The sequence below is a fragment of the Cucurbita maxima genome, unplaced genomic scaffold (assembly GCF_002738345.1).
Source record: "Cucurbita maxima cultivar Rimu unplaced genomic scaffold, Cmax_1.0 Cma_Scf00010, whole genome shotgun sequence".
In the NCBI taxonomy this organism is placed as follows: domain Eukaryota; kingdom Viridiplantae; phylum Streptophyta; class Magnoliopsida; order Cucurbitales; family Cucurbitaceae; genus Cucurbita; species Cucurbita maxima.
Genome location: NW_019272026.1, coordinates 5,625,754 through 5,652,168, shown reverse-complemented (window position 1 = coordinate 5,652,168; position 26,415 = coordinate 5,625,754). Strand labels below are relative to the sequence as shown.

Here is a 26,415-nt window from a genome sequence, read left to right as displayed (position 1 = left end):
CACTTTCCTGCCACGTCATCTATTCATTGGTCGAATTAGCGTGGACCGAAAGCCCAAGTCGACGGCCCTGTTCGATGTCGATGAAGAGGCCCCCACAGCCCACTTCCCGTTTCCATTTTGCGCGCTCTTCCACTCTCGTCGAGATACCGCCCGCCATTGCCGTTGTCTAGTAGTCACTAGAACTCTTCAAAACCGATCGCCATTTCAGGATTCCTCGGCGTCACCAACCACCATGCCGATGGTTCTACTTTCTACATCCACTTCTGATCTCTGTTTCTCATTTCCTGCCAGTTTCCTTATTCCCCGCCTTGTTCACAATCGGAGTTGGATTCATTTCGCTGCTTCTTGAAATTCAGGATCGCTAGAGGGCGCCTGCGCATGTCCAAGTTGCTGCGGCTTTGACTTTCAATCTGTCTCTAAGTAACTTGGCTGGTCGGTTTTTACATGTTTCTGTGTCAGTACAGAGGATGTTTTTTGTTTGAAGATGGCGCAGCGGTATAGATTTGTCCGATGCTGGGAAGTTTAGGAAGTGAAAGAACTCTTATGTACTTGAAGTGTAGTCTGATTCTAGTCTCTATTTTGAATGTTCATCTTTCTCGCGGTTTTTGGACGTTCATTTTTTCGAGGACAAATGTAGTGGGGATTTTGCTTAGTAATCAGGAATCATCGCGCGTTCAGTAGACACATGGATGCTGAAATTTTGTATGTAGAAACTTTTCGCTTCTCTTTTTAATTGTGTTCACCTCGATCTAATCGGCCCTTGAAATAGGATTTAGGCTTCTCAATGCTTCTTGTTATTATGTAAATGAAGGATCGTAGATTGAAATTATAATCGATCTTACTTTTTGACTTGAACTCGATTTCCAACCTTGTACCAGAATTGCTGGGGGTAACTGGAGTGGATTTTAGCTGGCTTGCACTGGTCTCTAAAGCACTGGTGTGGTGCACACGACTGTTGGGATAAAACAGGCCTGTAACCTCGTATTCCAAGGTGATGAAATTATGATTCGCATTCCTATGAACTACTATCAAATTATGCCATTTTCAATGTAATTTCAGCCGGCTTATGGAAAAGTAATGTAATTATCAGCGGTTCGATGTTTTCTTCGTGTTTTTATTTTACAAGATGATTTCCTGCATACTAGTAACAAGTAAATTTTGGGATGCAGTTTCATTTAGCTTGCAGATTAGAACAGTAATTTATCTGACTTTAGGGTGTTACAAAAATTTCAAAGAAAAACTGTATGTCTCGTTAATCCTGTTGTCTTGTCTCGGACCATGCATAGTGGTTTAGGTTTCATGCCCAGCTAAGACTTAGTTGATTGATTGTTTCGTTAGCTGTGTGCTATGAATTGCCTTTTGCAAGTGCATGATACATAAGTTCGCTGGAAATGTTAGTATGTATGCCATTTTGGATTCAATAGTATCTGGACCAATTGAAGCTCGTTGCAGTCCATACTTGACTGTGGTAAGTTTATCATCTACCATTATTTGATATTAACACCAATAATTTTTTGGTACTCTCTTTCTCTCATCCATCAGTACCTTAGCTTAGATTTCGAGTATATGATGTATAAGGATTTTCTGTAATTCTTAAGAGATGAACTGAAAAGCGATGGAAGATTAGGGTATTTAGTATTGCTCATTCTTTAAATTTTTTGTACAAACTGTAGTAACGAAAGATTGTATCTCAGTGGATCGTGATTGTTAGACCACTCTGCCACTTACAATACCTTGTCACGTATTTAAATCTTTCAATAATGCTCATTTTTCATTTGAAGGTTGGGATGGCAGTGTCCATGAAAGGAATAGAACAGAATCCTGTTGTCTACGATCTTGTGTCTGAAATGGCTTTTCAACGCAACAAAGCTGATGTCAAGGTACACATATTTTATTATGATTTATAAATATGATGACTCATTTACTTGGTTGCCAGTTGTATTCATGTTCCATCGGCGGAAAGCTGACAGTTGACATCAAATAGCTTAAATTAAATATAGTTTAGAGCCGCACACCCGAATGAATTGTTCTTTAGAATTGTCAAAGCATATCCCTTATATGATGCTCAAAGAATGGCCAGCTTGAGCCAGGACTTCCTTGATCTTGTCAATGATATAGACACGGACACATCATTGGCTTGTCACGAGGGATTTCTTCTCGGACCTTGGCTACAACGCGCCAAGCAACTCGCCCACAATGAAGAGGAGGAAAAACAGGGTTCAATTCAAGTCCATTCTACCAATTGTATGCTGACTAATCTCAAATTATTACCTTATGAGTGGAATGCAAAAACTGAAATAACCATGTGATTTGACAGCTTAGAGGAGGAATATAAGATGTCACAAACAGACGAACGAAATATTTCTTGTAAGGGTTGGAGACCTTTTTCTAATTGAAGCCTTTTAAAACTTTTAGAGGAAGCACCAAAGAGAAAGCTCAAAGGTGGACACCTCTCCCTTATAGGCGCGTTTTAAAATCTTGAAGGACTAGTTAAAAAATCATAACTGATTAGGGTTATATAAAATATATTCTAATATAGCGTACACATTTGGTACATAGTTATGATAATGATTATTTGGACTTAGGATTCAATAGACTAATATTGACAACGAGGGAGATTACAGGATCAACATAACACGTGTGATTTGAATGGCTACGATCAAATGCTATAAATTATTAGAAATTTAGAAAAATACAAAGAAGACAAAATTTAATTTGTTAATATTGAGAAGTCAAAACTTTCCCGGCCTTCCTTGCTTGACCAGGATATACATATTCCTTAGTTTAAAAAGCATGAAAAGAGCATACCTCTGCTTCCCAGAAATGGCCCAACTCTGATGGCGTAGGCGGTGACCGACTGTAAGGTAAGGTTGGCGGTGATTAGTTAACGACTTAATGCTTTAGAACCTTCTGGAATCTCCATTATCCTGTACCCACGTGGGCCAACCCTAAAAGTAAAAACCTAGTAGATAGATAACTATAGAATTGTTCATCAATTTTGATACAAGTATTTGGATATTCCATTTCCACAGTAGGAACGCAAAATTTGTATGACTTGTAATCGCAACCCACACGGCACGCGCTTGGGCTTCGACTCAGATTCTCTGTACCTATATAACCCTGTTTCGTCTCACACCTTTTCGTCGATTCATCTCGATTCTCTCCTCTCTTTGCTATCAGATTCTTCATCTTCTTTCTCCAGAAATTACACAAACCCCTCGGCCTTCTGAGATTTCTTTGTAGCAGAGATTTTCAAAGCCAGAATCAATCAATATCAATCAAATCCATGGCGGGAAACGGCTCGTACGATTGGGCGGATCAGTGGGATTACAGCGACTCGAAGGACGTAGTCACGGAGACCAAGAAGAAGAGCGGCGGCGGCGGAAACACTACGACTAAGTATAAACAGAAGGTCGGCGAAGGCCTTGGGAAGACCAAAGCTGTGGCCTCCAATGGCGTTAAAAAGGTCAAAGAAGGAACCTCTCTCGGCTTCCAATGGATCAAAGATAAATATAACAAAACCGCTCATAAGAAGTAGAAATCCTTCGTACTCTACTCCTCTCTTGCTCTTTGGTTTTCTTTTTCTTATCATCATCGTCTCCATAGCTTATCTCTGAGCTGTATATCTTGTTTTTTCTATTTCTTTGTCTGCTGGTTATATATAGACACAGATACACCATAGATTATTCTTTTGTTAATATGATTTGATCTCTGTTCTTCTCTTTCCTCTTGTTTTGATTCCGTTATTGTTTATCGCTGTTAAATTTCGTACTTCCTTCAGATTCGATTGTTTGAATTTGATTATAATCTGAGAATTCCGCATCAGTAACATATATCAAGCAGGGATAGAATCGCATCTTCTGATGCTTACTGGAAATCATATTAGCGGTGAAGGTGGAGATTTTGACCCCTAGATTTTTCCTCAATTCAATTTTTGAGAATTTTTTTATAAATATATTAATTTTCATTAAATTAAATTCAAGTTCAACACCGGTTCTTCTCAACTTTTGATAAAATAAAATCTTGCATATAATAATGTTTTTAAAAACAAAAACATGTAACAAGTTCAAATTTAAATAAATGTAAGAGTCTGTACATTATTTTTTAAGTAATTTATAGATTTTTTTAGTTGAATATTTTAGAGTGGAGGTTAAAATTGTAATTTTTGCTTACCTCCCGATTTATATTTAAATTGACTAATTTATGACATTTTTTAAGGGGGTCTGACGAGGAAATATATATATGTATATCTATGTATGTAGGTATATATATATATTGTGTATGTATATATGTATATATGTATATCTATGTATGTATGTAGTGGATCCTCCCTACAAAAAGAAAAAAAAATAATAAAAAAATAGGAGGGCCACATGGACGGGTGGTGTGGCCTGCTTTTGGCTCTTGCTTTTAATAAAGCTGTATTATTTTTTTATTCGCATGTTTTTATAAATGCATATATTTTAATATTGATGCATCTTTAAACTTTAAAATGGGTATTTGTATTATCATAAACCGATACTTTAAACAAACAAAACTTAAATATATCCATTAATTGCTTCAAAATTAAATATATACATTAATTGCTACTACAGGAGACAAATTTGTATTAAATTTATCGTTTAAAAAACATCCTATTATCTTTAAAATTGTTTAGAAAATGAACAGATTATTTTTTATGTTAAATATTCAAGTTTTCAATAAATTTTATACAAAATTAATATAAATTTATTTTTAATAAAAAGTACACATCTTTAATGCTTATTATGACCTACTCAACAACGGTTAAAAAACAATGTGATTTCTATAATATCTTTGGTGTAAGAGATTGTTTGTATTTTTATTTTCATAAATTTTATTTTTCTTATTTAAGTTACCCAATAATTTGATTATCTTCCGAGAAGATATCCTCTCGAGATCGGAAAGTATCGAATTAATTCAAAGAAAAAATTGCAGAAGAAAAATCCAATACGGACGAAAAATACCGAAAATTTCGTATTTATATTGATCGATCCATGTCGAATTCATTATCAATCCGACTACTTTTTCCACTGCACTAAAGAGAAGAGCTCTGCATAAATGGCGATTTCTATTCCCAGTCGGCAGCTATTCATCGATGGCGAGTGGAGGGAACCAGTTCTCAAGAAACGCATCCCCATCGTCAACCCCGCCACTGAAGAAACAATCGGTCTCTTCTTCTCAACTTCTCTGTTTATGACTGTTCGTTAATTTTGTTTGCCAATTTCTAATCGTTGTGCGGATCGGTAGACGGAAGAAGTAATTAGTTCGAGGATCAGGTGGTTTAAAAGTGGTTGAATCTCTCATTTGTGTTATTACCAACTATGCTTCAGGATCTATTCCCGCGGCTACTGCGGAAGATGTAGAGTTAGCAGTTGATGCTGCCCGAAAAGCTCTTGCGAGGAATAAAGGCAAAGATTGGGCATCTGCTTCGGGGGCTCTTCGTGCCAAGTATTTGCGTGCTATTGCTGCTAAGGTGAGACGGTCATATGGATGTTTTACTTTCATTTGATTGTGATCTGGTCTCTGTTTTACTATCGGACGGAGGTTATGGATCTTTGATGCTTTTGTTACTTATTTACGATTCTAGTGGCTTGAAACAATGGATTGATTTCTGATGCGATTCAATAGATCAGAGAAATATGATACCATCCATCTTCCCGCCATAGTTCATTGAAAACTTAGATATCTGGATAGAGCCTTCTTTTGGTCTATGTATCGTCTTAGGAATGTTACCTTCTTGTTAATCGCCTTGCAGGAGTTCTGTTGGAGTCGCATTTATATTTTAAGAATCAAGTAGTTTTAATTACTTTGGAAGTTATATTATATATATCTTCAACTTTAATTTCTATCTTCATGGTGTTATTGTCGTCCATCCTGAACCCTGTTTGCTATTTTTTTCACAGATAACAGAGAGGAAATCGGAACTAGCAAAGCTCGAAACAATAGACTGTGGAAAACCCCTGGAGGAAGCTGCATGGGACATTGTATGGCAGTTTCTTAAAGTTGAAGATATATGTTGGTTGTAACAATTTTCATTGCCGTCAATGTTTGTTAATATTGTACAGGATGATGTTGCTGGGTGCTTCGAGTACTATGCAGATCTTGCCGAAGGGTTGGATGCTAAGCAAAAAGCTCCTGTTTCCGTTCCCATGGATACATTCAAAAGCCATGTTCTTAAAGAACCCATTGGAGTTGTTGGGTTGATTACTCCCTGGTACTTGTTGATCCTTCTTCTTCTTCTTCTTCTTCTTCTTCTTCTTTTGGTTCTTCACTGCTATTTAGCTTCTCTGATTTTATTGGAAGTATTAGAGTTATTGTTGTTAAACATTTTATAAATCATGGTCAACTCTTGTCACTCAACCAAGAAACTGTCGATTTCAAACATGGTGACGAAGACTCTTCAATCCAGGTTCAAACAACTGGTCGTTAACTTAAACCTTAAGATATCAAATATTCCAAAATTTCTTCACCAATAATGTAGAAGGGTCAAGTCATAGTTTCAAGTGCTAATTCTTTTATATAAAATTTTCCTTATTCGTTAGAGTCATTCTTCTGAATTTTTTCACTCTCAAAATGTGATGTTGTTCTCTTTTATATACATATATATTTTACTTGGATTGATTTTTTTACTACAAATAATTGTATAAAGGATTTAACGCATTTGGTTATATCTATTTAACAAGTGTTTGATACATGTACGACAAGGATTGAATGTTGGATAGTCTAACATGTGGTTCAACATGTATCTAAATGCTGGGATGTTCAATACTTGTGATCATGGATATGTTACCCAACTTGAGTAACTCTGCTTTACAGTTCTCATTTTATTGTTAATTTGAACGAGAAGCATACATTGGGACGTTATTAGTTATTAACCTCCAGGGTCGGATCTGGTTATGTTCTCTCTTGTCCTCCTCTTTAGGAACCAATATCATTCTAATTTTTCGATAAGCACAAACTTTGCTGATATCTGTCTTTTACATTGAAGGAACTATCCTCTATTGATGGCTGCATGGAAAGTTGCACCTGCCTTGGCTGCTGGGTGTGCTGCAATATTGAAGCCATCAGAACTGGCATCTGTGTAAGTGGTTATTAATTGTATGAACTTGATTTATTTTGTGGTATTCTTGTTATTACATATGAGTTTTCTTTTTCTTTCCTCTTTTTTTTTTTTGGGCAGCACCTGTTTGGAACTGGGCGAAATCTGTAAAGATGTTGGTCTTCCATCTGGTATTTTGAATATTTTGACAGGATTTGGCCCTGAAGCTGGTGCTCCTCTAGCATCTCATCCTCACGTTGACAAGGTATGGCTATTGCTTTTGGGCATCTACTTTGATTGTTAAAGATAAAATGTTGTCTAATTAATACAAAAAAAATTGATGATAGATTGCTTTTACTGGGAGTTGTGCTACTGGAAGCAAGATTATGACAGCAGCTGCCCAACTGGTCAAGGTTGAATTTCAGCACAGTTTACATACATTTGCTTAGTAGAAGTTCTATGTCACCATTTGATGTATTTTATCTTTACCTGTTTTCTTTGGCAGCCTGTAACTATGGAACTTGGTGGGAAAAGTCCAATTGTTGTTTTTGATGATGTCGACCTTGACAAGGGTCAGTAACTTCAGAGAACAATTTTCATATCATGGACTTTAGTTTTTCATGGTTAATTAAAAATTTACCTTGTGAAAAGGGAGCTACCTTGTACTCTGTGTATCAGATCTATGTTGTTCTTGATTTTGATATTATTCACTAATTTTCTTATCCTATGATTTATAGCTGCCGAATGGACGATTTTTGGTTGCTTTTGGACAAATGGTCAGATTTGCAGTGCCACATCCCGCCTGCTTGTACATGTATGTAGAATAACCTAGATGATATGCAATTAAATATTATTTGTTTCTATCATATACGAACTTTCTCCTCCTTAGTTGTGTCAAGGATGTAGATGTTTTTTTTTTGGCGGGATCTTCTGGGTTTAATGAAACAGGAGATGTTGTTAGCCTAGGATAATTGTGTATTAAGGCCAACTGGTAGAGTAATTTTCTGAAATATTTAATAAGCTGATCATTTTTTTGATATATATTTTTTTTAATTTAGAAATATTTAATTTTTCTCTCTGCTATTCCAGGAAAGCATTGCTGATGAATTCTTGGATAGGCTCGTGAAGTGGTGCCAGAACATTAAGATCTCAGATCCTTTAGAAGAAGGTTGCAGGCTTGGCCCTGTTGTTAGTGCGGGACAGGTAAGAGAAGGATATGTTTCTATTTTTTGAGTTCATTATGACAGAAAAGAAAAGCAATCTGCTGTCACAATATAAAATATAGGACACGGATATGGTAATAATAGGACAGAACGTGGTAGGGATACTTTGTTTTTAAAGAATATTTGTACATTTATTGATGTGTTTCATGGATTTAACCTACAAAATGTGCTTTGCTAAGAATATTTATACAAGGTTAGTGATAAGTTAAAGAGTGCAACTTATGCAATTCATTCTGGTTTAGAATATTATGTCTGCGCTACTGTTTGATCTTGAACTAATTTTTGGTAATCTAAAATTCAGTATGAGAAAGTTCTGAACTTCGTCTCAACTGCTGAGCGCGAAGGTGCGAAGATTCTATTTGGTGGAGTTCGCCCTAAGGTAACACTTGATTTTTAAGCATCACTTTTACTTTTTTTTCTTTTTGTATATTTGTAACTAATTAAAATTTGTCACTACAATGTTTAGCACCTAAAGAAGGGATACTTCGTTGAACCAGCCATCGTTACTAATGTTACAACCTCCATGCAACTATGGAGAGAAGAGGTCTTTGGACCTGTTCTATGTGTGAAGACCTTTAGTTCTGAAGATGAAGCTATTGAATTAGCAAATGATACAATGTAAGTAAAATTCTACGCAGCTTGGTTTAAGCTGGAAACTGGGTTCTGACGTTCAGTTGCTCTTTCTCACAGATATGGGCTAGGTGCTGCTGTAATATCAAATGATTTAGAAAGGTGTGAGCGTGTAACCAAGGTGAGGGTTGCAATCATCAAGCGCCTATGTAATAGTATATGCAAATGAATAATGTCTGCATTTCTGAACGATGTGTGCTTCCTTGTTTCTTTCTCCTACAGGCTTTACAGGCAGGAATTGTGTGGGTTAATTGCTCGCAACCATGCTTCACTCAAGCCCCATGGGGAGGCAACAAACGCAGTGGCTTTGGTCGAGAACTAGGGGAATGGTATATTTTGCATTTTAAACTACGTTTAAATAAGTTTGCCTATATAGAAACGAAAATTTGAGGGTTATATTCTGGAAATTGTTCTAGAAACTATTCCAGTTACAACATAGGTTTATGTTGAAATAGCATTGAAACCCGATTTTCAAATAACTCATTAGCTGAACTTTTCCTTGAAAATGTAAACATCGGATAAGCAGATTTACTGACTGTTTCTCTTTCATTTGTTGGATGAACAGGGGACTTGATAATTATCTGACTGTAAAGCAGGTTACTGAGTATGTTTCCGATGAACCATGGGGATGGTACAAGTCTCCTTCTAAATTGTAGAACACAACACGAGCCTGCCTCTCTTGCGTCAAAAAGTTGCAGAACCGTTCAGAATAATAAGAGCACTGCGACAATCAACTTTGTGTAGTTGGAAGAACAACGTAGGGGAAAGAAACTCTTGCTCAAGTGTGTAGTGCTTCGCCCTGAGTTTCCTGGTTAGTTCAGTTTAGGATGTGTTTAAGAACTCGATGAATCACTTGAAAACAGTAGACTGTAACTCGATAGAAAATGCACTTGTTGGTAGCCTCAAAAAGGATTTTCATAGACGGTAACTTTCTTTTCAGTCTTCTTCTCTAATAATACTGAAATCTTGGCTTTGAAAAGATGAGAAGAAACAAGGATTTCTTCTGTGGTAAAATATTGTAGAATTTATTCTGAGATATCCTTAGAATTGAGATGCTTTTTTCCTCAAACTTCAAATTTAACCAATAAAATTCATCAAACTTGGCTGTAAAGGGAGACATCTGTCTGGAATCTCATGATATTCGCATCTTAATCCAGAAGCAACGTTGTTCATGGGTGAGTTCTTCAACTCTAAATAATGTTTAACCTTATATTATAAGCAACCACTTTTTAAAACTGTATGTCAAGTATTTGAGATCAAATTTGTAATTAAACTTAATTACAATACAATATTCATCCTCATTGCCCCTTTTTTCCTAAAAAGAAATTTACCCTTTATGATAGTGATAGACATCATCAGAGATCTGTTAACCAAATCATTCCAAGTATTGGTGGTAAAGTTGATAATTACATTCTTCAAGATGAGCAAAGATCCACTCAAGATAATTACAATATTCATCTTCTCCTTCATTCCCTCTTCTCAAACCCAATGAGTTCTTCCCTCATCATTCTTTATTCTAATGCAACGAATTAAGACAGCCCAAATACTCAAAAACAAAAAGGAAAATCTGCAGACGCTTAATCTTACAGGCGAAGTTTTGTTGAGCAGTATGAAGAAGAAGACCCTGATGCGGTATCAAAATTTGTCGTATAATATACAGTTCTTGGTGGGGTGTGATCAAATCATGGGATCGGTAAAATTGATGCGAGGAATGATCCTGGATCCTTCCTTCAACCGACAAATGCACAAGGTTGAGTCAAATTGGCATTGACTTAAGTGGGCCAACACAATCCTTGACGATGGGCAACCCAATATCACTAACTCTGCCATTAATTTCCACTGGTTGGCGTCCACAGATCTCTCTTTTTGCACAAACGCTGCCTCCAAAAGTGGAGAGAGAGAGAGTAACAAAGAGTTGGAAAGTTGATTGTTCTGGCTGGAATTTGGCCACATATCGTAAGAAACTGGCGAAGTACTGCATTAATTCAAATCCCGAATCTCCACGGCTTGTATTTCTCAACGTTTCATTTCGCTGTTCTTTGATTGTTTGTGTTTCTCCCTGAATTCAGAGATTCTGTTCACAATACCATTTCTGGGTTTCCCATATCATTTTCTGGGTTGGGCATATTTACCTAAATTATCAATTTACTTGGATTTCCCATATCATTTTCTTGTTGTTGAGATCAGTCGGCGGCGGTATTGGGTTTTAGGGATCTGGGTTTACTTCGATTAGCGATGGGGAGCGCAGAGGAGAAGGTTGTTGCTGTGATCATGGTCGGCGGCCCCACTAAAGGTATATGAATTCCTAACTTCTTCCCATTTTGTTTTGGAGGGAAGCTTCTTGAGGCCTTTAAATTGATCAATATGTTCTTTATCATCTGGATTCAAACAACATATTCTTGAAATACTTTGTTCATATTGTAATGAACAGGAACTAGATTTCGACCACTGTCATTGAATATTCCGAAGCCTCTTTTTCCTTTGGCGGGACAGCCGATGGTGCATCACCCAATTTCTGCTTGTAAAAGGGTATGTGTTCATCTCTGTTCATTTGATTGCTGAATGCTTACTCTGAGGCCATCTCTGTTCATCAAGATCCTGCAATTTCTGTTTGTTTTTACAGATTCCAAACCTGGCTCAGATTTTTCTTATTGGCTTCTATGAGGAGCGTGAATTTGCACTGTATTTATCTTCCATTTCTAATGAACTCAAAGTTCCTATTAGGTACCCATTTCCCTTCAAAATCTACACTAAGTTATGTTAATCTCTTCGTTTTTTGTTCTTGAATTTCTATGATGTTGTTGTGGTGGTCATTAGATATTTGAAGGAACAGAAGCCTCACGGTTCTGCCGGTGGCCTTTTTCACTTCAGAGATCTGATCATGGAAGACAGTCCGGTTCTTAATCTCACTTGTTCTTGTCCAATTCTTTTTTCCCTCAAGTTGTTCTTCCTTTTTGTTAGGATTATGATCCATCAATGCATTTCAGACCTCCTAATGATTCTATGATCTTGTTTCCAGTCGCATATCTTCTTGCTGAATTGCGACGTTTGCTCGAGTTTTCCACTCCCGCAAATGCTAGGTAGCTTTACTTGTTTTCTTTTGATCCAATTTTTTGTCCCCGACCCCCTCGTGCTCGTATTAGTTAAGATTGATTTTCACCCAAGAAACGGTTGAAATGCTCACCCTAATACGTCTTTACGACCAATATGATCGTCCTTTAAATTTCGTACAGATGCTCACAAAAGATATGGAGGGATGGGAACAATCCTTGTAATCAGAGTAAGTAAACACACTCAAGCTCTTACCATTACAAGTTATCTGTTCATATTCAATGATGGCCTTTATCCTTATTCTGTCTTTAGGTTTCTGCTGAGGCAGCTCACCAGTTTGGAGAGTTGGTTGCCGATCCAACGACAAATGAACTACTTCACTATGCGGAAAAACCCGAAACTTTTGTATGCTAACCATCAAAACATATCAGTTTCACTAACACTGTCTCTTGAGGTTGAGTTTTCAATCGTGTTCCCCTGCTTTTGTTTCCAAAACAGGTGAGCGATCTTATAAACTGCGGTGTCTACATATTTACACCGGATATATTTTCTGCAATACAAGGCGTTTCCACGCAGCGGAAAGAGAGAGGTGAGTAATCGGGGCGACTACATGAAAGCAGTGAAATTTTTTTATAATTAAGTCATTCTCACTTACCTCTTATATGTAATTTGCAGCGAATTTAAGTCGATTATCTAGCTTTGAAGCCCTTCAATCTGCAGCAACAAGGTTGAATCCTTCTCTTTATATTGAAATTTTTATTTAGATTCAGCACGGCCACCTAGCCGTATGTACGAAGCTGCATATAAAAATATATGTTACTCATAATATAAAGTTCGTCTACAGGAGCTTGCCGAAAGACTATGTAAGATTGGATCAAGACATCCTATCGCCTTTTGCAGGGAAGAAACAGTTATATACGTATGAAACTATGGACTTCTGGGAACAAATCAAAACGCCTGCGTACGTCGTATTCAAAACATGCATTCTCTTAAGATTCATTTGTATCCGTTCAAAAATATACGCACATCTTTCTGTGTGAAATCTTGCAGAATGTCCTTGAAATGCTCTGGCTTATATCTCCTCCAATACCGGGTCACCTCCCCCGACCTATTGGCAAGTGGAGATGGTACGAAAAACGCTATCATCACTGGGGATGTTTATATTCATCCTTCAGCTAAAGTACATCCAACAGCCAAGGTAACCTTCCAAATCCTGTAGTTAATTTTGTTATTTTTCTACTTTCATTAGGTTAAATTTTTAAGTTGGCCTCTCGTCTATGTCGTTATGCAGATTGGTCCTAATGTCTCAATATCAGCTAATGCTCGAATTGGAGCTGGTTCTAGGCTCATGAGCTGTATCATCCTTGATGATGTTGAAATTCAAGTATGGATTTATTTTTGTAAATAAAATTTGGACTTCAACTCGAAGCTTATTTTCATTTGGCTCGTCAGGATAATGCAGTTGTCATTCACGCCATTGTTGGGTGGAAATCTTCCATTGGTCGATGGTCTCGTGTACAGGCAAGTCGAGATATGTGCTTTCTTGTTTTGTTTTCGGGTTTTAATTGCTCCATGAAGAAGCTCATAAGTGAGTCGTCGTAAGCCACTTTTAATTCATAAGTGAGTCGGGTTTTGAACCTCTTATGCTACTTCTAGGCTGATGGAGATTACTATGCAAAGCGGGGAGTTACAATTCTAGGTTTTTACCCTTTACCTTACTTTTGCTCTTAAAAAAAGTTTCTGTATTTCATGGCTGTGGTTCTAACATGGCAAACATTGGTTCTATTGTCTAGGTGAAGCGGTCACGGTTGAGGACGAAGTAGTGGTGACAAACAGCATTGTACTCCCAAACAAGACTCTCAACATGAGTGTTCAAGAGGAGATAATTCTATGAAAAAACCAAACCAAACAAAAGGGTCGGTATATTTTTGTTTCGTATAACCCATGTTCAACTCGAGAAACGGATGTGGAGGCATCAAAAGTTGGAGACTTCTTTTAACTGAGATCTGTTTGAAATTGGCTTACATTGATTCAATTATGCAAAATACAGACAATAAACTACATATTCGTAGATAAACTAGCTATTCGAAAGCTCAGCTTGATCAACCACACAGACTTTCCAAGTCATTAGGGGTTCCTAGGCGGTATCTTGTGATGGTAGTACGATACCATGACAATGGCCTCCAGAGATCGGAGTTGACACAGCCAAGCTGTGCACAGCCAGCATCATACAAGCACCCTATGCTCCAAAATTCAGTTCAACAAAAGAACGACTTGAATACTATACTTGATAGATGTTGGTTGACAAGGATCCCAAGCTACAAAAAAAACCAATCATCAAAAGGATGACTTCAATGCTATAATTGGTTGATCGATGTTGGGTGACAAGATTTATGCCTCAGGAATTTGTATTGATGATCTGTTCACAGTTTCAGAGTACCATAACTTCCAGGCATCCTTGTAATGAGAGAATAATTCTCTTAAAGCTGCAAAATCATAGGAAGGAGAGCTACTGGTCTGTTCATTATTGTCTTCTAATTAGTAGTTCACTCAACATGAGGTACTTGAAGAGAAATTAGAATGGAACATACCTTGGTTCTGATACTGAGGATGATAAGTTGAGGCAAGGCTCACCCAGTTATGACGAACCCGTTTCACTTCATTTTTAGAAGCTCTAACTTCCAATCTAGCAATGGGAGAAAAGGGTCCAAATATGAAGCTCTTAGAATTTGGATGGCGCTCAAATTTGCCACTTTGGTTCAAATCTACTTCAACTCTACAACCCTCTAGATGCACATGCTTATGTTTCTGGGAATTGGGGCTCTTATTCAGATCAAATGAATTGACCACTTTGTTTCTCTTCAAGTTGATATTAGTTATATCGGTTCCAAAAGTCCTTTTATTTGAACCACATGGAATTGGCTTGCCTGCACGACAATTCTCAACTTTACCTCTAAATCCTAACCACCTGAATGCAGGCTTTCTGGTATCAACGGTATGCGTCTGTCAATTGTAGGTTCAAAAGTTTAAAATGTGTAGTCAATTCTTCCACAAGTAGATTAGGAAGTGTGTTTCGATCAGAAAAGAAAGAAATTTGGCCAAGGGGTTGAACTAGATCAGATCACTTTACCTTTTCAATAAGATGAATTGCAGCTAACACATTTGCAATATCGTAAAGGCGCCTGATTTTGCCTGCAAAGTTGAAGGAACAATATGAAATTAGCTAACAACCTACCCTGTTAAAACAAAAAAATATTTCAAAATTCTCACCAGTAGAGGTTCATACTTCTCATTACGGATTCACTTTGTGTATCGCCTAGCAGTAATTTTGCAGCTTCATCGAGTGAAATCAGATGTGCCTGCATTTAGAGTTTCGAATTTATAGATTATTTCCACAAAAGAACAAACATAATCACTGAATTAAAATTGTCATCTTGCCAGTTGACTCACGTTAGAACAGACAAAGAGCTTGACAAAATTCTGCGTAAGAAGTGCAAGAGATTTTTCCCTCCGGTTTTCTGACGCCACTAGAAAGAAAGAAAAGTGAAGAAAAAAAAACACATTTCGTAAGGGGTGCAAGCCCTCCGATTTTCTGATGCAATTTGAAAAAAAAAAATGAAAGAGAAAAGGTGAAAAAGCAATTAAAAATTTCAAAATTTTAAAACTGGGAACAAAAATTGCAGTAATCATAAGAAAAATGTTGTTGCCAAAAAGTGACTATCCTCAGTTCCAAATGATAAATGAATCGAATTAAAGTAAAGCTTTGCAGTGTACCACATCTCACTGAGGCTGAAGATTTAGACATCATAGGGATTGACTCATGGCTCACAGAAGTGAGATCTGAACATGTTTCATCTTCATCTATCAACTAATTCCCAAAAAAAAAAAAAGTTGTGATTATGAAATCCAAAACAAATTTAATAATAGTAAAAAGGACTGTTTTAGTGACAATTCGACCTACTCTTGAGTGATCATAGGCAGCTATGGGAGAGTTATTTCCCTTCATATCTTCTTCCTGTTACAGAGAGTAACAAAAAACCAAGGCCATTAACAAAAGAAGACTTAAATATGAATCTTAACAAAACAATGCAGATACCTTAAGGTGCCGTAGTGCCTTTGGAATGCCAGAAAATCCTATCCAACTATATTGATTCTTGGCCTTTCTACAAAGAATCTGTAATCATACGAAAATTTCTAAAATAAAAACACAAAAACGTGCATCGAAGAAAATAAGCAAACAAACAAACAACAGCAACCAATTCCTTACTCCAACACTTTCTAAAACGTTGACAATGTCGTAGATCCGTCGCCTTTCAACACCTGCAAATGAAAGTCGCAAAAATTCTTGAATTCAGGCACCGGCCAACTACCAAAGTAAAATACAGGCAGTAAGAACATACGTACCTAGCCGAGAGGCGGCATTGTCGAGGCTGATTGAGTGAACATCACCTCGATCATACAACCTCAAAAAACTACAAGCCAGAAGATACATTAAGCGAGATGTATATGAATTAATCGATAAATTTAAAGGAAGAGAGGCGAGCTCGAACTTGGAGCAGAGCAGACCGAGGGATTTCTGCTTCCGGCTATAAGCTTTTAAAGAAGAATCCGATAGAAGAAGATTAGCCATAGCTATACGATGGAATTGAAGATTGGAGAAGAAGAGATTATATGCAGTTGAGAATGGGAGGGAATCATTTGAAACAGAAGATTTGAAGAACCGTTGAGAGAAGAGGGAGCGTGATTCAAAGCACAACAGGCGCGCTTTCGATTTTTCAAAATTACTAGTGCATGCTTCGCTGAAATGACTGTTTTGTCCTTTGACTGTCAAACCTATTCAATTGTTTAATAATATTTTAAAATAAGAGATTAACAAAATCCTTTAAAAATTAGAGACTCCTATCATATTTTAATTTATAACTTCTGAAATCTTTTGCTTATTAAATTTTGTTAATTATATCCATAGTACTTTTTATCTTTTAATTTGATTTAAATTAACGTGTTAATTATAATTAATGAATGATTTATAGATATATTATCCAATACTTTTCAACTATAATCTCCCTTTAATTGAAATAAATTTATTTTTATTTTAAATTTGTATGAATGAATTGAGAATAAAGAATCTCCACCGGGGTGCCGCCTGACACTGTATCGTTCTCTGGATTCTGCACCGCTGCATTGGGCGGCTTTCCTCTTTAGCTGCCGCCATTTTCGTTTACCCCTGCTCCTTCTGCACTAATTTAATTGTTTTGAATTAAATAATACAAAATTATACTAAAAATGAAAATGAAAATGAAAACTGGATTCAAAATAGTAATATCATAAGAAATAAAATAGTATAGATCGTACGGACAATCTGCAGAGTGCTTTGATTCTGACTCTGCTTCGCTTCCTTCGCCCTCTGTTTTGACCGATCATGGCGACAATTGACAAGTGGCTCTCTAATCTTCTCTGCCATCGGGATTTGGATTCGCTCTGTCTCTCACAAATATCATGAAATCACAATAAACAAACCCTCTTCCTTCCACTATGATCTCGCTGAAATTTTGGATCCTCAGAATCCCTGCTTTTACTCCGCCCATTAATTAGACCAACCATTTCCCATTTCCTTATAAGATGACCCCATCTCTCCTCTTCCTCATCAAACCCCTTTTCTCTTCTCTCTCTTCTCCGGCCATGGCGGCGGATCCCGGCCAACTTGTTGGGGTTTCTGATGGTGATTCGAAACAGAGTGGTTTGGCCCAGATTCATGTTCTTGCTGTTGATGATAGCCTCGTCGATCGGAAGGTTATTGAGCGGTTGCTGAAGATCTCGTCTTGTAAAGGTGAATAATGGGTTTGTTTTGAGAATTGATTTTGGATTGGATTGGATTGGTCTGAATTTGGGGTTTTTGCAGTGACTGCTGTTGAGAGTGGGAGAAGTGCTCTTCAATATCTGGGTTTGGATGGGGAAACCAATTCTGTCCGGTTTAGTGTAAGCAATTTTAATTTGCTTGCTTATGATTTATATTATGCATTTAATGGTGGTGGGGGGTTGGTTTCAGGATTTGAAGGTGAATCTCATCATCACAGATTATTCCATGCCTGAAATGAATGGATATGAACTGCTGAAGAAGATCAAGGTTGGTTGGTTGTTGTTGATTGATTGGGTTGTTTATATCAATGGTTGCTGATGACAATTGGTATGATCAGGAATCATCGGCTCTCCGGGAGATTCCTGTTGTGATAATGTCATCAGAGAATATTATGGGTCGAATAGAGAAGTATGAACTTCCCCTGTTTCTCTATGTTCTTGTTTTGTTAATCAATGGAGGGATTTTAAGGTTTTGTTTGATAGTTGCTTGAAGGAAGGGGCTGAAGAGTTCATAGTGAAGCCTGTGAAATTGTCTGATGTGAAACGACTGAAAGACTACTTCATTATGGATGGAGAAAATGGAGGGAAGGAGATTAGTCATAAGAGGAAGCTTCGTCTTGATGATCATGATCATGATCACCACTTCTTGACTCCTGGGTCTCCGCCGCCGCCGCCGCCGATGGTGGGTTTCGACCATTGCCAAGGGTATCTGCAACGAATCACATGTTCGTCAAAGAAACCAAGGTTCCTCAATGGCGACCAGTTCACGTAACCATGGAATTCAAGTTGTAAAAGTTATTTGTTACTCTTTTTTTGTGTAAATGTTTGGTTATTTGGGAGATTATATCCCCATTTGCTGTTTCCCTTTTTGGGTTTATTATTGTTTGAAATGAGACTATAAGTCTACTATTAGTAAATATTGTTCGGTTTATCTCTTTACATCTAAGTCTACTACTAGTAGTTTTTTGAATTGTGATGTAACCGTCTAAATACACTCTATTGTTTGGTTTGGTCCATTGTATATTGTATATCATCTCGTATTTGGCTTTAATCTCATTTGTAACCGTTTGAGCCGAGCCCACCGGTGTCTGTAAGCGGGCGTTCTTCTAACTCACATGCGAGAGAAATAAGGTGGAAAGTTCGTGGATGTTTAATCGATTCCTTTACAAGCCGCCCAATCCAAAACTACTTTTTGCGATACGAAAACGACAAGCAGTAAACGGGGAATCCCATAATTTATCATATATTCCCAACCCGAAGTCCAAGACTCAGAGTCTTCGTCAATCTAAACCACAGCAGAGCAGAGAGCAGAGAGCAGAGCATCATCGGAGCTGCAGAAAATGGTTCACTCGAGGCTGGAGGACGCCACTGGTTTAAAGGAAGAGCTCATCGGAAACGCCTGGTCGGCCGCCGTTAAAGCTCACAAGCATGCTGATAAGCCCTTTCTCCTTGATAAAACCCGAGATTTCTCCATCATCAGCTTCGCTGGATCTTGGTCACCGGAAGCCTGGTTCTCTTCTTCCGATTCATCCTTCGGGGAGACAAAGATCAACCGTCAGCTGTTCCCCTCCGTCAGGAGCATCGGGCTCGATGAATACGCCGAGGTCAATTCCGCATTTTTCCGGCGATTTGAGGCCATTTTGGGGAAGCTCAAGGAGGTAACTTACTTTTCCCAGAATTTCCCCCAATTTATTCCTTTTCCTGTTCTTCCGTTCTATGTATTCTTCGCTTCTTTTAACTGTTGAAATTCGGATTCTGTTTATCAGGTTCTCAAAGCGAACAAGCCTGTAGCGTTTACCGGCCACTCAGCCGGAGGTCCGGTAGCCATTCTTGCAACCATTTGGCTGTTGGAACAGCAAAGAAACTCAAACACAAACACCAATTTCACTCCTCCAAAATGCATCACATTTGGATCTCCTCTTGTGGGTAACTTCATTTTCTCCCATGCTCTCAAAAGGGAGAAATGGTCCATCCATTTTGTACACTTCGTCACGAGATACGACATCGTTCCACGAATCCATCTAGCTCCTCTACCTTCCTTGCAACCACATCTGCAAACCATCCTCACCTCCTTGAACTCACGATCACTCGGGTCAGCGTCGAATGGGAATGTTGCTACTGAATTCTTCATGACGGTGATGAGGAATGCGTCGGCTGTGGCAAGCAATGCTGCCTGCCATCTTATGGGAAACACTAACCTTTTGCTAGACACTTTGAAAAGCTTTGTCAAATTGAGTCCTTATAGCCCTTTTGGCACTTACATTTTCTTTACTGACAGTGAGAAAGTGGTGGTGGTGACCAACCCAGATGCTGTTTTACAAATACTATTCTTCGCTTGTCAGTTGAGCTCTGAGAGCGAATGTGATAACATCGCTCATCAGAGTTTGAAGGCCCATTGGGAGTATGAATCTAAAATGCGACAGAACTTGGAGCTCCTGCACGCTATTCGTCTAGATGAATTGTATAAGCTCCCGTTGTCCTTAACAGGCAGAAACACACCGATAACACAAGCTTTGAATGAACTTGGCCTAGTAAGTTCTCTAATCTCCTCTATATCTATCTATCTATCTATTTATCTCTCACATGGGTGATCGAAAGTGAATTCTAAGTTTCGACTGTGAAATTACAGAGTTCGAGAGCTTTATTGAATCTTCGAGCAGCTGGCTCATACGAAGAGCAGAAAATCAGGAATCAAGAAAGGATGAGTCTAAAGAAACAAGATATCGAGAAACTATTGAATTGGCTAGAAGAAAATTACAGAGATGTATGTAAGGTTGACGGTTTGGGATATTATGATGCATTTAAACTCCAGAAGGATCCGAAGGACTTCCAAGCTAATATCAAGAGGCTTGAGCAAGCAGGTATATGGGACGAGATCGTAGAAATGCTCAAAAGATACGAGCTCCCGGATGAATTTGAGGGCCAGGACGAATGGATACAAATCGGAACCCGGTTTCGCTGTCTCTATGAGCCTCTAGATATTGCTAACTACTATAGACACTCCAAGAATGATGATACTGGTCCTTATATGATAAAAGGAAGGCCGAAACGTTACAGATTTACACAAAGATGGCTCGAACATAATCAAAAGATGACGGAGCCGAGTGAAGTATCGACTCTTTGGGCAGAGGTAGAGGAGCTTCGTATCCAAACCAGAACCAAATTGTACGCTGAATGTTCAAGAGAAATCTTAGAGTTGGAGAAGAAGATGAAGAGATGGGTCAATGAGATTGAAAATGATATGTTGTTAAAGAAATCTACTTTCACGGAATGGTGGAAGACACTTCCTGAGCATCATAGATCACAGTCTTGTATTAGGGACGATATCGAGAGGATGGCGAATACCGAGGATGCTACTAACACGATGTAGTCAGACCCTTAATGAGGGCATTGTACTTATAAAACAATAATGTTCCAACCGGATCCTTTCTGTTTGTATGAACAATTAGAAACTTATTCTAAAAAATGTCCTAAACTTTTTAGTGAATATGTTACGGAACAATTTCACACCAATTTTATACTTACGGCGGGGCTTTCAAGAAGATAAGAACTAACCTTGTAATCTCCGACAGAAACTGCCGACCACCTGGGCTGAGGAGCAGAGGCCTTGTTCATGGAGACAAATGCCGTTTAGCCCTCTGGAAGATATTGGGATAATTAGAAATCAATTTTAAGTTGAACATAAACCTTATATTACCCAGCCAGCATGAAAATTATATTATTGAAACCAAAAATGAGCCAAAACATTCACATCGGAGTGTAACCATTTGGAACAGCAAAGCGTAGCTGATAAAATCCTCGTGCTGCAGCAATTGAAATAGCTTATGTAACAGCAACGTGTCTGCTAGAAAAAGATTTCCCGCTCCATAGCTGTCTTTCTAAGTTTGGATCATAATAGTTTCCTACACCATAACTGAAGGTATTGCAAATATTTCCACATTTCATTTTATGCCATAGAACCCCAAGGAAGTAATCAAGTATGACACTAAATCTCATAAGATCGACAAGAATGAGGAGGAAGGTGACGAGAAATAGAACAGCTTCAGCATTCCTATGAAATATATGCAAATACAAATAAATAAGAAGTGAAGAAAAACAAACAAACGTTGTATCATTATTCCATGTATTTATTTCTATACCATCTCGTCTATTCACATATCAAGTACGAATTAAGTCCTCTACATTGGCAAATGTACCACAAGATAAGAACCACACTCTTGTAGGAAATTCAGTTTAAAGGTTCTCAATCTCATAACCATACTTCAACACCCAAATGCCACTTCTATTACTATGAAAATCAGAGCCCAAGACTACTATAGTACCCAAGAGACGCAGGACAGAAAACTAAAAGAAAAGAAAAGAAAAGTGGAGCAGACGTACATTAACAACTCACAGAAACTGAACACTACCTAAGACCTTGAAATCATGCTACAAGAACGAGCCAATGGGAAAGTCGGGCTGCCACTGTGTTCGTTTGTCTCGTTATCCGCAGGATCACGATCATATGGCTTCCTGCAACCAGGACAACGCCCATCCTCTTCAAGAATCCTCTTGTGACAGAAAAGGCATAGCCGGAATCCACAGGGACAAGGTAAAAAGTTTGAGTCTGTAAGGTCCAAGTCTTCAAAGCAAATTGGACAAGATGTAGGTACAGGCACAACACCACCACAAGCCCAAGGGACGCTTCCACATCCAAAACGCCGATCTGTATTCGGTAAACTAAGCTGTTTTGATAACGTGGGCAAACTCTGGGGACGATCGGCATCATCAGGCCTCCATGCTCGGCCATTCATTGAAGCCCTCCGCGCAATTCTGCCATGCTCAATGCTCGAATCACCATCTCCTACGCCCAACTCATTTCTGCTGTCTCCGCAAGAACCCAATTGAGAAACAACATCGCCCCTAGGGGAAGACTCGGAGCATTGATCATGCTGCTTGTCAGTGGCGATTAGGGTATCGGCAAAAGCCTCCCAATCTTCCAAGCAGTCATCATCTTCTTCATCTTCCTCCTCCTCCGTTATACTCCCCGAGCGACAACCACTAGAACTGCTGCGGCAGCTACTACTACTGCTACTACCAGTAAAATGGTGACCCGAATCATTACCACCCAAGATACTACTTCCCATACTAGGGGGGCTATTGGACGGCGACTCCGAACAATCGCTGTGATGGTGGACCGATCTGTCGTCCTCTTCTCCTATTTCCCTCCTATTTATTTTTTTGGAGGAAAGATTATCATCTTCCACCGTTTTGACGACCTCTGAATCAAGCCGATTGTCTTCTTCGTTCCATTTTTTGTTCTTTATCGCACCTATCACTCGTGAACCCAAATCGATTAAATAAAAATTATCGCATGCATGAAGTCGGTTCCATAAATATATTCAATTAACAACAAATTGAAACATAATTAGTGGTTATACCTCGAGAAAGCCATTGCTCGCGACGAACGTCAAGCTTGGACTGCTTCAATTTGGAGTTCCTAGCCTGAAATCCCCAGCCGAAACAATTACGACCAAATTGGGGGGAAAATTCAGTAACCATCAAAGAAAAAAATAACAATAAAACTCTCCGGCATTAAAACTAAAAGAAAAAATGAGAAGATTTACGTTTGAACAAAAAGAGAGAGAGAGTCCTCACCCTCCTCTTCTTGGACAGGGGCAAATCCCGGGCGTTTGGGGCCAAAGAAATTGAAGCATTAGCGATCGAATCAGTAACCATGATGGGAGAGTTGAAATCGAATTGAAGGAACCAAGTTCGCAAGGAAACCCTAATTTGTGTGGATATTTTTATTTTCCGGGAGAGAGAAGATCTTCGAGGGGGAGAGAAAGAGAGAGAGAGAGAGAGAGAAAAGAAAAATGGATAACGGAAACTCCTCTGCTTCGCTCGCTCTTTTCCACAGAATAAGCAAAAAACAGAGGGCCGAGATTTCATTTAAATATCGGCCAAGTTACCAAAATATCCCTCTCATTTCCAAAATTTCCGGCCATGCCCAGCCATGGCCCTTTCAGAATGGCTTTAAAATAAGGGGTCTTTTAAACGGGCGTGGCAATTGGCATCGTGCACCCGTGTACTGCCTGGAGCCAGCCCAAAGAGATGAACAAAACGGTGTCGTTTCTTGAGTCTAATATGTTGGGCCATTCAATGGGCCGGAGGAGTTCGGCCTAACAACCCCGGCCCCTTTAGTTGGTTGTAATTCGGCCGATGCCCATACCTACATACAGCATTTAAAAGTCAAGTATTCCTTTTAATTTTATTGGTTCTTTTAATTTTTGTTTTTCAAGTAGCATATATTTGTCAACGTAAGTGAATATTTATTATTCCTAAAAGGGTCGGGTTAGGGCAAAAGCAAATTTGGGTTGGGTTTGGCCAATATATTAATATTCGAAAGTAGACAATATCTTCTAGGGGTGGACTTGAGCTATTACAAATTGTATCAAACCCAGACAATGAGCGGTGTGCCAATGAGAAAGTTGGATTTCCAAGAGAGATAGATTGTGAGATCTCACCTCGATGTGAGAGTGGAACTAAGCATATGTGAAATCTCTCCCTATTAAACGAGTTTTGAAAAATATTGAGAGGAAGTACACAAGAGAAAGCCTAACAAAGACAATATCTGATAGTCGTGGGACTTGAGCTTAGACTTGAACGGTACAACTACAACATTTAGTATAATTCATTTTCTTAGTTCGCGTTGCTTATTTTGGAATATAAGAGGAAAAATGAAAAAAAAACAAAGAGAGGAGAGAAAATTTGGTCAATTAATAAAAAATAAAATTCTTATATTTTATTTTAAAAACAAATTAATGGACAACGCTACACCTGAAAGCTAAAACGTGGAGCCCTCCACGTGGCGAGGTGGGCCTAAAATTCTGGTAACCCGACGAATTTCGGAAACAAATTCTATAAAAATCCCATACTATCATGTTACTCCAATTATATATACATTACTTATCCAATTAATAGATCTAGGAGCATAACCAATTGGAAATATTATTTTGGATTATAAATCTAGCATTATATTTTAAATTCTGTTAATATGAATTTATATTCCTAATTTTAATATTTTTTAATTTTCATATTTATTATTCGATTAAAACGTCTTAGGTCAAGTCATAAACACCCATTTAGCTTACAGCGTTGTGCCTCATGGAGACCCGTCCTAAATAAGGTAGAGATTCCTCGTTTAAACTAGAGGGAGGAAGTGGGGGGAGATTTCTCCGTTGGTTAAATGGGGTCGGGGACACAGATTATATTCTCTGTTTCCGTCCCCACCCAATTACTCGACCCCTCCTGCTTCAAAGAGACTATTAAAGGTCGAGAAAAAAAAATCCCTAATTAGACTAAAAATATTTCAATAAATTTGTGTAATAGTTAGGTAGAATTAAATAGTGAAAAATGTTGGCAATAAATTAGGAAATTAATAAATTGAAAGTAGAGAGAAATAAGGTGAGCTACAACTTTGTTGGTTGGATGTAGTCTCATATTCACACTGATAAAAGCTTGTCCCTCAACTCGTACCCACATTTTCCTCAATTTCATTACCTTAATTATATTATAATCTTTATGATTCAATCATCTAATCCTCCATAACAACAATAATTAACTAAATAATTGTTAATCGATTTGTTGTTTGTAGATTGTCTAAACTTTAATGCTTAATTATTTTAATCTTTATTTTTTTTAAGGTGAAATTTTATATCTAGTTTATAAGTATACTTACTAATCTTAAAATATTATTAAGATATTATTAAATTATATTATTATAAATTGAATCATTATATTATAAAGTTTTCAAATTAAAGTGAAAAATAAAATATGGGGAGAAAAAGTATGTTAAACTTTAAAAGAAAATAGTTGAACAATAAATTAAAAAATAAAAAGTAAGATAGAAAATGATATTCAAACTCTTTTGGGCATTCAACCGACAAAGAAGACTATATGAGAAGGCTGTCGAATTAATATAATTCCAATTTTGACCTTTAAATTTTAATTTAATCCACGGATTAATTTTTTTTATTATGTATCTATCATTAAAAACACAATATAACATTATTTATCATTCATATATCAAGCATTAAAATCGAATTATCATTTTTATTTGGGGTAATTAATAATTGTTCCTAATTTAATATACTCTTTTCTTATTTGAAAATAATAATAATAATTTAATTAATTTTAATAAAATTAAGATATAATGAATTTATAAAACTACAAAAATTGAAACTAAAAAAAAGTGGAGTTATTATTATTATTTTTTAATTATTATTATTGTTATTATATATATATATATGATTGATGGAGATGAGATTGAAAAACATTTGTTGTGGTACCAACCTCAAAATCATTTAAAGGAAGGGAAGGGAAAAAGAAATGAAGTATATTCTCACCTACCAAATCACTCATTCTCATCTCACCTCCCTACCAAGAACGTGTTCGTTCTCGTAATAAATAAATAAATTAAATTAAATTTAACGTACGACGAAATTGTAACAATTTTACTTTTTAATTTTAGTATATAATAATTTTATTATAGCTTATAAAAAAAAATGATAACTAATCAATTTATAATTTGTGTTTGTAAAATATAAAAATTAA

General features: G+C 37.4%; 7 protein-coding genes across 8 annotated transcripts; 5 read left to right on the top strand and 2 right to left on the bottom strand.

Annotated features, from left to right (window-relative positions):
• Nucleotides 1-145: 145 nt before the first annotated feature.
• On the top strand, nt 146-3,723 carry LOC111485668. Of its 2 annotated transcripts, XM_023132654.1 has the most exons (4): nt 146-702; nt 879-991; nt 1,782-1,880; nt 3,181-3,723. In XM_023132654.1, the coding sequence occupies exons 3-4, from the start codon at nt 1,873-1,875 to the stop codon at nt 3,536-3,538; spliced, it is 366 nt and encodes a 121-aa protein (XP_022988422.1). In that variant the 5' UTR covers nt 146-702; nt 879-991; nt 1,782-1,872; the 3' UTR covers nt 3,539-3,723. The 2 variants fall into 2 exon arrangements, with proteins under 2 accessions (XP_022988422.1, XP_022988421.1); XM_023132653.1 differs by lacking the exons at nt 146-702; nt 879-991 and adding an exon at nt 1,156-1,468.
• A 1,177-nt stretch (nt 3,724-4,900) lies between these two features.
• Nucleotides 4,901-9,832, top strand: LOC111485633 (betaine aldehyde dehydrogenase 1, chloroplastic). The gene is made up of 15 exons (XM_023132606.1): nt 4,901-5,188; nt 5,352-5,494; nt 5,925-6,005; nt 6,087-6,235; nt 7,010-7,102; nt 7,202-7,325; nt 7,408-7,473; nt 7,566-7,632; nt 7,798-7,874; nt 8,150-8,263; nt 8,585-8,662; nt 8,750-8,901; nt 8,974-9,034; nt 9,136-9,242; nt 9,479-9,832. The coding sequence occupies exons 1-15, from the start codon at nt 5,080-5,082 to the stop codon at nt 9,567-9,569; spliced, it is 1,512 nt and encodes a 503-aa protein (XP_022988374.1). The 5' UTR covers nt 4,901-5,079; the 3' UTR covers nt 9,570-9,832.
• Nucleotides 9,833-10,700: 868 nt separating this feature from the next.
• Nucleotides 10,701-14,041, top strand: LOC111485638 (mannose-1-phosphate guanyltransferase alpha-B-like). The gene is made up of 16 exons (XM_023132611.1): nt 10,701-11,009; nt 11,124-11,206; nt 11,345-11,442; nt 11,537-11,637; nt 11,731-11,809; nt 11,933-11,993; nt 12,147-12,193; nt 12,277-12,369; nt 12,463-12,553; nt 12,640-12,691; nt 12,809-12,925; nt 13,015-13,162; nt 13,256-13,348; nt 13,417-13,485; nt 13,621-13,663; nt 13,758-14,041. The coding sequence occupies exons 2-16, from the start codon at nt 11,149-11,151 to the stop codon at nt 13,856-13,858; spliced, it is 1,251 nt and encodes a 416-aa protein (XP_022988379.1). The 5' UTR covers nt 10,701-11,009; nt 11,124-11,148; the 3' UTR covers nt 13,859-14,041.
• On the bottom strand, nt 13,930-16,702 carry LOC111485642 (E2F transcription factor-like E2FE). Its single transcript, XM_023132614.1, has 11 exons — nt 16,515-16,702; nt 16,369-16,436; nt 16,232-16,284; nt 16,061-16,138; nt 15,926-15,979; nt 15,739-15,832; nt 15,415-15,491; nt 15,251-15,323; nt 15,095-15,156; nt 14,556-14,967; nt 13,930-14,450 (listed from the first exon to the last, which is right to left on the bottom strand). The coding sequence occupies exons 1-11, from the start codon at nt 16,592-16,594 to the stop codon at nt 14,356-14,358; spliced, it is 1,146 nt and encodes a 381-aa protein (XP_022988382.1). The 5' UTR covers nt 16,595-16,702; the 3' UTR covers nt 13,930-14,355.
• Nucleotides 16,703-17,326: 624 nt separating this feature from the next.
• On the top strand, nt 17,327-18,767 carry LOC111485658 (two-component response regulator ARR5-like). Its single transcript, XM_023132637.1, has 5 exons — nt 17,327-17,791; nt 17,864-17,940; nt 18,011-18,088; nt 18,159-18,229; nt 18,304-18,767. Exons 1-5 carry the CDS (start codon nt 17,584-17,586, stop codon nt 18,590-18,592), a joined length of 723 nt encoding a protein of 240 aa, XP_022988405.1. The 5' UTR covers nt 17,327-17,583; the 3' UTR covers nt 18,593-18,767.
• Nucleotides 18,768-19,050: 283 nt separating this feature from the next.
• On the top strand, nt 19,051-21,288 carry LOC111485621 (protein EDS1L-like). Its single transcript, XM_023132586.1, has 3 exons — nt 19,051-19,478; nt 19,587-20,351; nt 20,450-21,288. The coding sequence occupies exons 1-3, from the start codon at nt 19,161-19,163 to the stop codon at nt 21,188-21,190; spliced, it is 1,824 nt and encodes a 607-aa protein (XP_022988354.1). The 5' UTR covers nt 19,051-19,160; the 3' UTR covers nt 21,191-21,288.
• Nucleotides 21,289-21,914: 626 nt separating this feature from the next.
• On the bottom strand, nt 21,915-23,732 carry LOC111485637. Its single transcript, XM_023132610.1, has 3 exons — nt 23,458-23,732; nt 23,241-23,304; nt 21,915-23,131 (listed from the first exon to the last, which is right to left on the bottom strand). Exons 1-3 carry the CDS (start codon nt 23,536-23,538, stop codon nt 22,230-22,232), a joined length of 1,047 nt encoding a protein of 348 aa, XP_022988378.1. The 5' UTR covers nt 23,539-23,732; the 3' UTR covers nt 21,915-22,229.
• Nucleotides 23,733-26,415: the final 2,683 nt, after the last annotated feature.

Excerpts from the sequence above, each read along its gene's own strand:
- LOC111485633 (XM_023132606.1), top strand. The coding sequence starts at position 5,080 with ATGGCGATTTCTATTCCCAGTCGGCAGCTATTCATCGATGGCGAGTGG. Across the intron at positions 7,103-7,201 it reads CCATCAGAACTGGCATCTGT|CACCTGTTTGGAACTGGGCG; the intron begins GTAAGTGGTTAT and ends TTTTTTGGGCAG. Across the intron at positions 9,035-9,135 it reads GGTGTGAGCGTGTAACCAAG|GCTTTACAGGCAGGAATTGT; the intron begins GTGAGGGTTGCA and ends TTTCTCCTACAG.
- LOC111485638 (XM_023132611.1), top strand. The coding sequence starts at position 11,149 with ATGGGGAGCGCAGAGGAGAAGGTTGTTGCTGTGATCATGGTCGGCGGC. Across the intron at positions 11,207-11,344 it reads GGTCGGCGGCCCCACTAAAG|GAACTAGATTTCGACCACTG; the intron begins GTATATGAATTC and ends TGTAATGAACAG. Across the intron at positions 11,994-12,146 it reads TCCACTCCCGCAAATGCTAG|ATGCTCACAAAAGATATGGA; the intron begins GTAGCTTTACTT and ends AATTTCGTACAG.
- LOC111485642 (XM_023132614.1), bottom strand. The coding sequence starts at position 16,594 with ATGGCTAATCTTCTTCTATCGGATTCTTCTTTAAAAGCTTATAGCCGG. Across the intron at positions 16,437-16,514 it reads CTCGGTCTGCTCTGCTCCAA|TTTTTTGAGGTTGTATGATC; the intron begins GTTCGAGCTCGC and ends TCTGGCTTGTAG. Across the intron at positions 14,451-14,555 it reads TCCTCAGTATCAGAACCAAG|CTTTAAGAGAATTATTCTCT; the intron begins GTATGTTCCATT and ends ATGATTTTGCAG.
- LOC111485658 (XM_023132637.1), top strand. The coding sequence starts at position 17,584 with ATGACCCCATCTCTCCTCTTCCTCATCAAACCCCTTTTCTCTTCTCTC. Across the intron at positions 17,941-18,010 it reads CCAATTCTGTCCGGTTTAGT|GATTTGAAGGTGAATCTCAT; the intron begins GTAAGCAATTTT and ends GGTTGGTTTCAG. Across the intron at positions 18,230-18,303 it reads ATTATGGGTCGAATAGAGAA|TTGCTTGAAGGAAGGGGCTG; the intron begins GTATGAACTTCC and ends TTTGTTTGATAG.
- LOC111485621 (XM_023132586.1), top strand. The coding sequence starts at position 19,161 with ATGGTTCACTCGAGGCTGGAGGACGCCACTGGTTTAAAGGAAGAGCTC. Across the intron at positions 19,479-19,586 it reads TTTTGGGGAAGCTCAAGGAG|GTTCTCAAAGCGAACAAGCC; the intron begins GTAACTTACTTT and ends TCTGTTTATCAG. Across the intron at positions 20,352-20,449 it reads CTTTGAATGAACTTGGCCTA|AGTTCGAGAGCTTTATTGAA; the intron begins GTAAGTTCTCTA and ends GTGAAATTACAG.
- LOC111485637 (XM_023132610.1), bottom strand. The coding sequence starts at position 23,538 with ATGGTTACTGATTCGATCGCTAATGCTTCAATTTCTTTGGCCCCAAAC. Across the intron at positions 23,305-23,457 it reads CCCTGTCCAAGAAGAGGAGG|GCTAGGAACTCCAAATTGAA; the intron begins GTGAGGACTCTC and ends TGGGGATTTCAG. Across the intron at positions 23,132-23,240 it reads CGAGCAATGGCTTTCTCGAG|GTGCGATAAAGAACAAAAAA; the intron begins GTATAACCACTA and ends CACGAGTGATAG.